The sequence below is a fragment of the Austrofundulus limnaeus genome, unplaced genomic scaffold (assembly GCF_001266775.1).
Source record: "Austrofundulus limnaeus strain Quisiro unplaced genomic scaffold, Austrofundulus_limnaeus-1.0 Scaffold164, whole genome shotgun sequence".
In the NCBI taxonomy this organism is placed as follows: domain Eukaryota; kingdom Metazoa; phylum Chordata; class Actinopteri; order Cyprinodontiformes; family Rivulidae; genus Austrofundulus; species Austrofundulus limnaeus.
Window position 1 is genome coordinate 456133 of NW_013952566.1, and position 13891 is coordinate 470023.

The following is a 13891-nucleotide window of genomic DNA, read 5'->3' on the forward strand; positions in this document are numbered from 1 at the left end:
TTTTTTTACCGACCTCAAAAAAAGTTATCGTGCGATTAATTGATTTATTGACTATCGCGACAGGCCTATTTAAAATTTCAAACTAGCATTCCAGAAAAGTTGTTTTCATTTGATAAACCCTATTGTGCACTTTGTTCTGAACCTTATTTTCCATGCTATTTTTCATCAACTTTAGGTCAAATTGAAACAAACACTCCTTTTATCTATTTATTTCAGTTTGGGGGGATTTTATTCAACACAAGAACCCTAGAACAGTTTAGCATTTAAATATGKTGGATTACAATTTGAACAGTTGTCTTCATTTTGGTTTTCTCCTTACCACACTTCTATAGAGCTCAGACTGGTGAAGGAGCAGAGTAACAGCTGTGGCTCAGTCTCTCCCATCTCACCTGCTGAATCTTGTAATAACTTCAGAGTGTACTCAGGGGCTTTAGTGGTCCCTCAGATTTACACATCCCACATTCCTTCCACTTCTTGATGAYAGATCTAACAGAACTATTGGGGATGTTGAAGTCCTTGCAAATCTTTCTGAATCCATCCCGACTTGCACTGATCTACAAAAATTTGAGTTTAATTGGGATAATCATTTTGAAGAAGCTCAATATTTATTCAACCACTTGTTTTACATTAACTTTAAAACTGGTATTAGTCTGTAGAAACATGACTACAATTTGACAGTTCATTTGTAATAGGGGCCAATTTAAATTGACCATGTGRGTAAAATGGTTTTTAAGCATAGTAAAAGGATAAGAAATCAACTACAGCTAGAGTCATAACACTTTCACTGATTGCATAAAGAGACATGTTAATATTACACAGATTGCATGTTTCTTTTTGTGGRTACAAATACTTTTTAAGGTATACCAGCATCTGAACTTGCAATGGTAGAAAATCCCACTGGAGCTTCATAAGAGCTCTATGTCCTTTCATTCTCCTACTAGGTAAAATAAAAAAAAAAAATGTACCACAAGACTGTCAGTGTAGAATCCTCTATCTCATTTTTGGTTGATTGAAAAGCAAGATTTCAAATAAACTGATAGATCTTAATAACACGGCTCCATTTCCATCTGGATCACTAACCCAGAGTGGGTCATAYTTCAGAATAGCACCTAATATTACAMTAGGGTGTAACTAATTGTGCACAGCATGAAAAGCTAAGCAGGAATGGCAGTAGTCATTTGAGGGGCTTCTTTAGTTAATAAGCACTGTSAAAGTGGTTCAGTGGTATGAAACTGAATAAACATCACTGCTCATTAAATTTATCACTACTGCAGTTCTTACTGAAGAGAGGCTATAACAACAAAAAACTGAACACATTATTGTGGACACCAAAGAACAGTTTGAATTTGGTGCCCACAGAGTTTGTAATTCTTCYTGGTGATGTGTTGCTTTTAGGAGATTTGCTGAGTTGGTGATGTGCAGAAGGTATACTAAATTGAAGACAATTTAGAGCACACAAGCAACCTCATTATATTATATTATATAGTTTTATTAGCCTGTACCAAGGCAAAGAGAAGAGTCGTACTTTATAGACACACGGGCCAAGACAACACTTAGCCTCTATACTGTTTATTCGGTGCTATAATTTATTTTAATATCTTTCCAAGAAGGTTCTAGTTTTATTCCTGCTGGCCATCTGAAGTTTTTATGTGTTAATTTTATCTTTCATTTTGTACAAAATCCTTCTTTGACTTTAGAAGATAAAATATCTCTTCAGAGATGAGGATTTTCTGAGCTGTAAATGGAAAGAAGCAACTTCCAAACACAATGAGGTCCTCTAGAATGTCTAATGTGATTTAACCAGAGACACGTTGCTGTTCTTGTCTCCATTTTTGTGCCCCATTGTGGAGCGAGGAGGGGAATTGGAAATAACCTGAGTCTTTCTGTCTTTGTGAGCTSGATAACTTACAAAATACTTGAGSCAACAACTTCCAGTTTGGAAYGTAACTCTTGGGGCAAGAAAGTATCCTTTCTAAAATGGGGTTGCCATGTCAAAATCCAGGATTGCTACCACCATATACATCCGACCTTCTTTTGACCTGAATAAATTGGAAAATAAGTGAGGTACCAAYTTCTAATTTGGTGTGTAGCTCCATCTAGGAAAAAGAAAGGTCCCTAACCAAAACTGGGTTGCCACATAAAAATCCATGATAGCTGATGTCATATATGTATTTTTGTAAATCTCTGATTTGGTGTGACGAGTCTACRCAAGCAACCATAAAGCTGACATATTCAGTTTTTGTTAGATTAATGCATAAAAATACTCAGAGAGGTGTTTAAATGAACTGGAACCAATTCAGCAATGTACGCTGTCTATTTTCTGTTTTGGCAATAAAGCAGAAGACGGGTTGAACGATTGAACAGCCTCGACACACAGTCAATGATGTGTGTACACAAGCAAGCTATTGTCGCACTTCTACATCAATTATGCCGTTACTAGTCCTCATCTCACATCTTTCTCAGTCCTAGTTTTTCTCTTCTGGGTTGTCTGTGTGTTGCAAGTGTTGTGTAAACCCTGCTTCAGCTGCCAATCTACCTGCACACCTACAGTATGGCTCATCCATCAAACTCCTGTCACAGTTTATATTCCTCCAGTTTGATTCTAATCACTGCTTGGCAAGGTTTTCTTTTTGGGATTGTTGGTATTGCTCTGCCTTTGCTTAGTTCCTCAGCTTTGCATTGTATTGATCTTCTAGGACTAGTTTGAACCTCAACTTCTTACTCTTAGTACCAGCCTCTGCATTTAAACCAGCACTGCAGTGTATTATACTGAACTGGTTTAATTCCTGTGCACAAACACTTGCTGAATGATTGTTTATGGATGATGCTTCATTCATTATGTGTGTTGCAATTCATGCGTCTTGACTTGGTCTGCTTTGCTCTAATAAATGATGAAAGAGTGAGGAGAATAATACAAGTGTAATAAAGTTGTACTCATATAGAAACACTWGCAGGCTCCGTGGTTGTACTGTCAATTTATTTCCTACTTGTTTGTCTTTTAATGACTGCTTCTGCAACAGCAAATTTTATTATCTATGAGTATGTGTGTGATTAAGAAGTAAGTGTGGGTTTTCTAAGGATAGAAAAGATCCAGTCACTTATCATTACTAATCAATTGTAAATTTAAAATTTGTGATTCCATCTTCATACAAATGAAAATGAACGCTTATCAATTAATTGTTGGTCGATCGATAAGATCAATCAAATTTTTATTAATTAATCGATAACTTGCATCCCTATTTTGTATTAATGCGTTTAATTGGTTGTATTGATGTTACTGTTTATTTCTGGTCTCTCTTGCCAATGAGACAGTTTGTGTTTCAACTAAACAAACCTGTATAAACAAATTAAAATAACTTTACACTCAAAGAAATGTACATTCAAACGACGACCCTCATTCAAAGAACTCTTTCTTACCATTGACATGTAGCCAACATGTTCCAGAGGAAAAATATGTTAATTTAAGATGAGCCAAAAATRAGATATGTTGCTTTCTTGCCAACAATGACTGACAGAAAAAGACCCCCAGAAAGGAAGCTTTGGAAGCAATTAGCATGTACTTGAACCTTCATTTAGACCCCACAGTAAGCACTTAACGCCATGAAAACAGACTCAGGTGAATACTTCRCCCAGCTGACAGCCCTCTGGAGAGACTGTTAGAGTAAATTGCTGAAGGAGAGTACRCTGCGCCTCTGGTCACAAAGTTTATTTACGAATCTTATGGTGCTGAAAACTGTCAAGGGACCTTGGGAGCTTTCCCCTACGGACGGTCTTGAGTGGATCTTTAATGGAGAAAGAGAGAATGACATTGTCTCTGTCTGAAGTTTCACCTCTTGTTCTAATTGCCTCAAGTTGTATTGATTATCTGAGCCCTGTCACACCTTTTCCATGTGGTCCTTTCACAATTCTTGTAATCCTGGCAAAGGGCTTATAGACACACTCATTTGCTGGTTTCTTTGTGCCATTAGCACTATTGAACAAAGTCTGCCAAGACGTGTGTATTTATTAGTGTGTTTGGCCACCTTACAAACACTATACTCATGTTTTAAGGATAAAAAATAAGGAAACTAATTGTTACATTGTTTGAAAGGTCCTTACAACTAATGGTCTTCCAAWGAACCTTCAGATGTAGTCTGTCCATCACCTGCAGTTGGAAGTCTTTTTCTTGGAACCACAGTTCCCATACACCTACACACTGATTTCAAAGAGCAGCACTGAACCTGAGCTCCCATCACTCCCCTTCTTTCTGACAAGCCTAGGGGTGTGTTTAATCACCAACTTGATCCCCTGCGCCTCCTGCCAGACATCCTACTGTCACAACACACTCTCTTACCACCATTCACTCTGAATCCCTCATCCCTCTGTCTGTCCCCAAGGGGAATTAGGATGACTTCATTCCCATGCAATTAAATGCTCTCATGCTGTCTGGTCTCTACAGTTCGCTCTGTGTGAAGAAGATGGCAGATTCCTCTCAGACGGTTGGAGTGGGGACCAAAGCAGAAAGTGAACAAAAAAAGTGACTTAATCTAATCTCTCTCCATTTTTTTTATCGATTGGAGGAACTCTGGATCGCAGTGATAACATACGCCAATTAGACAAAGCACCACAGTTGGTAGTTCTGTTGCATCAGAGTTTAAGTCTTCCACTGTACCTCATGGTTCTCACTCCACCTTATCTGCTGTCTGCTTTTTGAAATTCACTGAGTTACTGCATTTGCCTCTGGATGGAAAAATTGTAAATTGGATAGGAGTACATGGAGCCAAAGGGTACAGGAGAGTGCCCCAAATGATGCAATAATATGGAAAGATTAGAAAAAGTGGAATTTAACATCAGTGAACAAGCATCACACACTATGTAAATTTCTATCAGTGATTTTATTCCCTGTATTGCTTGTCAGTCAGGCAGTGCTATTAATACTATTCCTTCATATCCCATTTTTAAATCTGGTGACCCAACGGAAGTTTCAAACTATCTGCCAATTTCTGTTCTTCCAATTTTTTCTAAGTTACTGGAAAAAACATTATTTAATCAACTACTTCAGCATCTAGAAGCTAATAATATGCTAAGCAATAGCCAACATGGTTTCCGCACATCAAGGCCAACCATGTCTGCATTAATTTTATTCACTGAACAAATACAGTACGTGCTGCTTTGAACAAAGGTCAAGTAACTGGTGCTATATATATTGATTTTCGTAAAGCGTTTGACACAGTTGATCATTATACTCTCTTAAAAAAGTTGATTTCTTTTCAACTCTCATCATCTGCAATACAAATGTTTTCCTCTTATTTGACTGATAGGTGTCAGGTGGTGAAATGACCTAAATGACATAAATGACCTTCCAAAAATATTGAAGTATTCAAATATTTTAATGTATGCTGATGATGCTGTTCTTTTTTTGTCTGATTTCAATATTGAATCTATTAATAGTCAGTTACAAGCAGATCTTCAGACATTTCATGGTTGGCTTCAAGATAATCTTTTGTCAATTAATGTTAAAAAAACTGTGTGCATGTATTTTTCCTCACACAGGAGACATTTCAATATAACAAAATCAACTCACTTTTTTAAACAAACCCCTTGATATTGTCTCTACCTACAAATATCTTGGAATTACTTTGGATTCTCATTTGACTTATCGTGATCATGTACAAGTCTTAACCACTAAGTTAAAACAGAAATTATATGTTTATTCAAAAATTAGATCCAATCTGACATCTTCTGTTTCAAATATCTRTCTTCATGCCATTATACTCTCAACCATGTCGTACTGTTTACCTGTTTGGTCTCTTACAACAAATGAAATCTTAGAACCCATAGTTAGGCTCTACAACAGGGCCTACAAAATTCATAAAAACCTTCCTGGTTGGACTCATCACTGTACAGTTCTTTTATTGTCTGATGCCTTGACTTTTCAGAATTATGTTTTTTATAGTGGTATTAATTTATATTTTCAGATCTTCCAAGGTGCCAATTATGGAACTCTCTGTGCATTGCTGCCCAAATCGAATTCTGGAAGTGGTCATTCAACTAGATCTGTTGCAAAAGGACAACTGATATTACCAACTTTTAAAAACTGTTACGGCCAGAGGTCTTTCTTCAATGTTTATACTAAAGCATGGAATGACATTCCTCAAAACATAAAGTCCATTTCAAAACTACAGCCCTTTAAGAAGAATCTTGTCTGCCATCTGCTGGACACTTTTTGTTGTGCTCATATTTAGATGTCCCATTTTGCAAATGCTGCCTTTTTGAAATTTGGTATGCTTGTTTGTCTTTGTGTCTATGGTGTATAATGATGTGATTGTGATGCTGTAATTCTGAGTGTTTTATGTGCTGCAGAACAGGAACCTGCTGTAAAACAGCAATTATGCTGAGTCAGGCTTGATTTTTAATAATCTTTTCCTGTTAAATAAATAAATCAAATCAAATCAATCAATATACTGCATAATAATATCCCTTATACAGAAAAGCTGTTAAGGGTGCAGAGTTATGTGTGGTAAAATTGTCATTAAGGAACCAGAAATGTAATAATTATACATGCTCAGTAAAGGCAACTGGACACCCTTAATTCATTAAACACTATTTATCTAGCCTTGCCCTTGCCTTCCTACTCAGCTCCGATCAATTCTAGTTTCCCTTCACTGCTCCGTCTGGGACTTCTCCCGTTGAAATGGATTTCGCTGGCAGATTTTTAGCTGGGCCAATCAGAGAAGAGAACATCAATTTTCTGCGCAGCGTCTGCTTGTAGTTTATTTTACCTGGGCCAATCAGCAAAAAGAAGGAGGAGTTTTGAATGACGTCGATGTTCTGCGCAGTGTCTGATAGTTATTTTAGCATACGGCAGTGGAGGAAGTGAATGAAGCCAGTCTGTGTTGATACGGCTTCCAAATTAAATTAAATTTGTCTGACAAAGCAGCAGCTCTCATTTACAGTCGTCTCGTTTGGCTCGGTATATTTCTCCTCTCAGTAGGGTTGTTTACAGCACACGCGATTTCCGGTTAGCTTCTTAGCTTAGCCTCCTTCACAGCGACAACACACACATGCTTCAGCAGAGGCCACGCCTCCTGCAAGAAACGATTCTCTATGCATCAAGTCCAGACCCTTGTACGAAGCAAAGTGAAGGACAGGGTCTGGTTTTAACCAGGCTACCATTTATCTGAGGTTAAACTTTTCATCTAAAGTGTCTCTGGATTTTTCTACCAAAGTGGTTCAAGTATTAAATCAGGACCGGTGCTCCAGTGTGAAGCGGGTCTCTGCGGACACTAAGTGGGAGGTTCCTGTTGTGTGGGAGGAGTTATCCATGGCGTGATTGATCTCTTGACTTTTGTGGACGTAGTTTGTTAAAGACACGATTGGTTAGATTGACTATTTTGGGCAGGGTTTGAAGAACACTATTCAGCTGGAGGGACGTGTAGCTTGAATGAAATGGCGACAAAGCACCTATGTTTTTAAACATAAATATTAATTTTAGTCATAACTTGAGTCAGGAAGGTTACTAGTTGCACATAATTTGAAGGCAGATGAATTATGTTTACATGTTCACAACACTTATCATTTAAGACTTTGTTCAGATTTAAAAGTGGGGGGTTATTATGCATTTTTTATAGTTTAATGCAGTAACTGTTACCTTTAGTTGTTATGAAAATGCTTTATGTATCAAAAATAAATATGACTGCATCATAGCTAATTTAAATGCCTTAAAATTGGCCTCTGACTCTTTAAGAACACCCTACCGTTTCAAACACTCCCACTTCACTTCACATTTCTGCGAGGGAGGGGTGCTCTGTGAGACAGGAGCTCAGCTGGGGACTGGGGAGGTGCTATGGACAATAGKAGGGGCTGTGTACCAGCAAATGTTTAGGCACATGGCTACCACAGGAGATTCAAGGATTTTTAAAACATGCATGAATGAGTCAAAGCAACACTCTGGATGTGTTTTTGATGAGGAAATAATAACATAACATAAAGTAAAGTAAAAAAAGGGGGAAATTTTGCATTATACCCCCACTTTAAGCTATAAATAGACAGTAAATTATTGTGAATATGTAAAAATAATTGATTGACTATTACATTACGTTATCTTTTTACTTGCCCCACAAGACAAGTTAACCGATCACAGTTTGCCAAACTTCACTCACCCAAGAACCTCTGCCTATACTCYARACTCTGCCAATCACAATTAGGAWAAAYCYGCCCACACAGACAGGAACCTCCCCATATGTACTGCGAGACCACTACTTGGCTTGAGCCGRTTTTAGCGCCTGTCCTAACATCACTTAATATGTTTATCCACTTATAATTTWAACTTGCTGCTCCACACAGGGTCACAGATATAGCTATGTCTATATCAGCAGGTCAACAAGTGAAAGGAATGGTACATCCTGGACAGGTCGAGTCCATCACAGAGCCACATACAGACAAACGTGGAAGACAAACATTCACATTCTCACTCACACCTACAGATTGATCTAATGTGCTTTGTTTTTTTTTCATCATAAAATGGACCAACGGAACCTAAAATATCCCCACCAGTAAATYTTCTTTCGGTTGTATTCAGATAATAAATAAAGGAATTCTAAAAAAAAAAAAGATTTTCCATAGATAATCAAAGTACAGAGAGACAGTTTAGAGACCTAGATCAAAGAGTTTGTCTCATTATTTCTGAAAACAGATGTCTTAATCTCACAAATCTTGTTAAAAACACTTTTTAAATAACAGCTTGCTGTTCATAAAYGCGTCCTACAATCCCAATCAGCAATTTTGATCTCCAATCCGTTCTTATAAAACAGAACTACAAACGAGTTAGATGCCTCAGTTAAAATATGGTACATAAGCACCAGCTGGTGAAACTAAAATACATATATAATGATGTTTAAAACAGTATTTATAAAATCAGCTGAAAACAGAATTTGCGGAAGATGAGAGACAGTGTTATTCTGATCCTAATTTACTTTTATTAATGCTGAAGCAAACTTTTTCATTTTAAAATAAAGCAGACTAAAGTTTAAACTAACTACARATTTTAAAAATGGTGTTCCCATTTTCATAGGTTGTTGGTCTCTGTGACCCCACCTCCACTTTCTGGTGAAAGAGGAATTTTCTTCTAGTCGAGCAACAAGTGGGATCACAGGTGTCATGACATGGTTGAYTAAAACTCCACACTTTACATAAGCAAAGTTCCAATCTTTACCCCAAGTAGAACTGGGACATTTCATCATTTAAGAGGTGAAAATGTCATTGGKAGTATATCGGTCAAATCAGAGATGGCCCTACCTTTTTCTTGTTGGTTGGGCAGATGTAGAAACTTGTCACAACGATGGTTGTTCCTGGCATCARGTTCAGCTTGGTGTACGTTGTGCCATAGTCGGTGGACCTAAACAAAAGTTAGAAAGACAAAATAAAATAACAGTTAATCAGTAAGCTTAGCAACATTTGCGTGTTTRAGAGTTTTATGAAAATAATTTAAAAGCCCTCTAAATAAATGCTTTTTTGGATGGTTTCTTTTGAAGAATTTTGTATTATTTGGTCTTTTTTTCTCCTATTTTTTTCTTGTATTCAAATGACTGAAACTCTGCAAAAAAAAAACCTTTGGTGTGACAAACAGAGTAAGAACCTGTGAAAAAGTGACATGCTTATTTTCTCAACCTGCCTAAAGGCGCCTTATATCAGCTCTCTGTTCACCATATGACCACATTATGTCGTGGTGTCTGCGCCTGGTGACAAATCAGGAATGGCTGGTCAAGCTGTGATTGCTGCAATGATGCAAAAACAGCCTCGGGCTGGCTGTGAAGTACWGACCAATCCTCAAATCTGGCAGCTTTAAAGGCAGCTGTCGAGTGCTGTGTGTGTTTYAGATGTATCGCTACCTGCAATCCAGCTCAGGAAAGCTCATAAAGCCAAGCAATGATGGCAGCTTCTAAGTACCAGGTCTCCCCTCAGCAGGGATACAAGATAACAGCACATGGAATAAATATTTAATATRAAACTAATCTCTAAAACATTCTCCTCAACCCTCTAATTTTGGGTAACTGATGGCCCGCTGACCACATGACTCCCCGCCGGCCTACTAACRAGCCACCATTTAAAAAAAAACAACATAATGTTAAGACAACCCTTTGTTTAGTCTGCTTAGAGACAGTTTACTACTAGTCTCCACTACACGTTGCACAAAGCTAAATATGAGAACCTTTCTGAAGTCGCAAGTATATAAAACAAGTTTTAAGAGAACCACAAAAAAAGCAGGAGACTGCACTCAAGGCATCTTAGCATAAAATAAGTGTTCATTTTTTGTTTGCTTATAAACTTTATGTATTTGTATTTATCAAACAAGAGAACAACTTATTTGAGCAAAATATATGTTAAGTATGGTGGTTTAATAAATATATATCCAAACATTTTTAAAACGRCATTTAGGTAAATGTGCAGAACTATGTGGCCCTATGTTAGTGTCAACAAAATAATGTGGCCGTTTCCATCATTTAAGTTGCACATTACTGCTGTAATAAGTAACAGAATTGTTAAGACTTTGCGATTACTTAATAAAATTCAATTGGCACACTTTAGGACAGAGTTTTAGAGTATGATCATCTTATGTTAAGAAATGATAGAGGAAAGGAGAAGGTGAACTTGTGATTGAAAGGCTGCCGGTTCAACTCCCTGCAGCAACAGCAAACATGTGGGTAGGAAACTCATCTGCCCCACTCTGGGCCTTTGAATAAGCTCCTTGACCCCTCAGCTGCTCCCTGCGCACCTTAAATGACAGCCCAAACTGTCACGCTTAAATTGTGTGTTGTGAATACTTCTTGGCTACCATCACGTCAAACTAAGTAGACATACTCTGCTTTAAAATCTTTTTTTCTTTTACATTTAAATCATTTTGGTGGGGTCTGTATAAAGTGGAACTGCAATGCTTTGATCTGAATTCCTCCTTATTGTGACTCCACAAGCCCCTCTTTAACAACTTTTTCGAAGTGTGTCTCAGATCAACTCGTTTTGAGGCTGTCTCTTTAAATCCAAAAGAGGCATATCACACTCTGCCCCTCCTCCATCTTCCAGATGGTCTATTCTAGTTTGATAGAGGGGTTTATGACTACATAGCAGCACAGACAATTTTTATTTACAATTTAATTGAAAGATGTTAACAAGGGAAGACTTGTCCATCCAGCCTTACATGTTGGAGCCAGAGTCTGACCCAGAACCAGAGGAGAATGAACGAGGATGAAGTAATAGTTGGTAAATCCAGACATTATTTGGCAGTTATGTTACAAATAATTTGACGTAATAGTTCAGAAAATGTCATAGAAAATAGAGAAAACTAAACAAGTTGTAAAATATGTCCCAAACAAGATATAAAGATGTCTACGCAGCCCCAGGAGAGACTAAAATGAACTTTTCTGYACTCTTAGATACTCTAGTACACAACAAAATGTATTTAATGGCATATGTCTCCTTTAACTCATTATCTGTAAAACTGACTTATAGCTAATTTTGTGTTGGCTAATGTTGATTAGCTAAATCAGCAATCTTACATGGAATTCACTTGATGTAGGTAGGGGTGTCCCGATACCAGTTTTTTCAAGACTGAGTACAAGTACGAGTACTTCAGTTTAGGTACTCGCCGATACGATACCGATTCCAATACCAAGTAGCGGGGTTCGTGTGGATTATCTGTTCAACTTGTTGAATATTAAACAGAATGAAAATGAAATGCAATTATCATGCAAAAATTGATGGGTAAATATTATGTTTGACAATAAAAAGGTAGTGCAAACTCTGACAAGTAGATAAGTTGGTATATAAATCACACCATAACTTTTGAAACCATTTATTTTATTTCAAACAGGCTCTTTTTTATAAGGCCACACTCCCTCTGAATGTATTAACAATACAAATACTGCAAAAACAAATGCTGTTGCATACATTAAAAAACAAAATAAGTTATTTTTATACATTTTCCTCAACATGCAACTACCAAATTTAAATTAAAATGTAAAACGTAAATTTTAGCAGCACATCTATAGAAGTTTACTCTGCTTCAGTCTTAAACTGTTAAAAAAATGACTAATAGTAATAAAGTGCAGTAAATTTCAGTTCAAACTTAAATGGAACAACTAAAACAAAATCTCAGAAGAACCAGGGGGAAAAATAAAATGTTTTTACAAGAAACTTCCTTCCATATTCTGCTTATGTCTTAGTTTGTTCTACAAGAAAAAAAAACAGCATTGAAGTTACTGCAACACCTGCAGCATAGTGCTGTTTATGAAGGCTACTGCTAGCAGCAACAAACTCTTTGAATTCTTTGTCATGTCTTGTCCTCAAATGTTTAATCAAATTGCTGCTGTTAAAACATCCAACTTTCGCTCCTCCTCTTGACAGTTTAGCAGAGCACAGCAGACAGTCTGCTKGTTTGGTGTCCTCGTTTGGTGGCCGATCTTAAAATATCTCCAAACTGCCGACATTACTTCTTYTTCTTCTTCTTCTTCTCATCGTTCTTCTTCTGTTATTCGGGGGTGCGGTCGGAAATAACTTGTCAGTACATTAGCGCCCCCGCCTGGTATGGATTGTTGTTTACCTTTGTGCTGCAGCGCAGCACAGGAGGAACAAAAAAGGGGACAAAAGCGGTATTGGTTAAGAGTATCGGCCGGCTTTTACGAGTACGAGTACGAGTACTTGATGCTGGTATCGGTATCGGGACACCTCTAGTTGTAGGGTTATCTACAATTATCTAATGATTCCTTTCTGAAAACCCAGCCAGTGGTTCATGAGATATTTTGCTAAGGTTTACGTTAACAATAATGCTTAGTAGTACCACTTAGAGTATGTAATGTGAATTACTCAAAGCTACAACCACACCTGATTTAAGCACGATTTGTGTAAAATTGACTGCATTATGTCTAGTTTCCTATTTTCTAAGGGAATTTGGCTGAGGTAGCCATATTAAATAAGGTTTTCTCCAAAAATGAATCAGTTGTAGAAGTGCATCCAACAATTGTTTCAGTTTAGGTTTATTCAAATCTGCCCAGTGATTTGGGGATATTTTGCTAACAGATTCATTTCAAATAGTTGTTGGCATTTTTAAAGCAAATCTKTTAGCTTTTTTTCATTGGTGTGCCAGTTTGACAGCCTTAGGAAGGCTATTTTARAAGTGCTTCAAAGTTGAGGCCCCAGTGTTTATCTGAGGGCTGAGGGTTCAGCAGGACCAAGAGGTGGTGATAAAAGAGAATGATAAGCCTGTTTAAGAGTGAGAGGATTTACTCCTCCACATAGTGGGACATCAGCCACTGACAGACACACACTCACACACACTTGAAGCCTCACCAAGACATTCTACAATCAGCTCGCTCAGAATGCTCTGGTACAGCTGCTGAAAACACAGCAGGACCGAGCTGTTTCTCTGCGGTGCGCCAACGAGTGTTTTCATCCTCCTCGCCAAGCCTGTGTGTGGTGTTTAACCTGAGATCACTCAGAGGACACGCGCAGATCACTCGGTGATGGGCTGTGTTAGCAGCAAGAGCCCCGCACTTATCTCTAAAACCCACCTGTGGATGGAGGAGGGCCTTTCAGAGCCAAGCAAGAAGAGCTGGGTGAAAGGGCACGGACTACTCTGATATGTCTAGAAAAACACCATCATGAGATTGTGTCAAGTTTTCTATTTAGCAGCTAAATCGTCAAGTAGTTTCACCTTTTGTTATCGCCAAAGGTAGGAGGAGGAAGCAATTTTATTCTTGCCCATGCCAGTGTGTGTGTGTGTGTGTGTGTGTGTGTGTGTGTGTGTGTGTGTGTGTGTGTGTGTGTGTGTGTGTGTGTGTGTGTGTGTATTCCTATACTATTAGGGGACTATTTTGGCACAAACACCTACTTGTGGGGACCAACTTGTATTTATGGGGAC

The 13891-nt window shown here is 37.8% G+C and overlaps 1 protein-coding gene across 4 annotated transcripts in view; it reads right to left on the reverse strand.

Moving 5' to 3' along the window:
* The window catches only part of sorcs2 (sortilin-related VPS10 domain containing receptor 2), a gene marked incomplete at its 5' end in the record, with an annotated part of 345732 nt that overhangs the window by 243890 nt on the left and 87951 nt on the right, over positions 1-13891 (reverse strand). For all 4 annotated transcript variants that reach the window (XM_014017240.1, XM_014017239.1, XM_014017238.1 and 1 more), the window contains 1 exon segment: positions 9277-9376. In XM_014017240.1, coding sequence (XP_013872694.1) covers positions 9277-9376 — 100 coding nt within the window.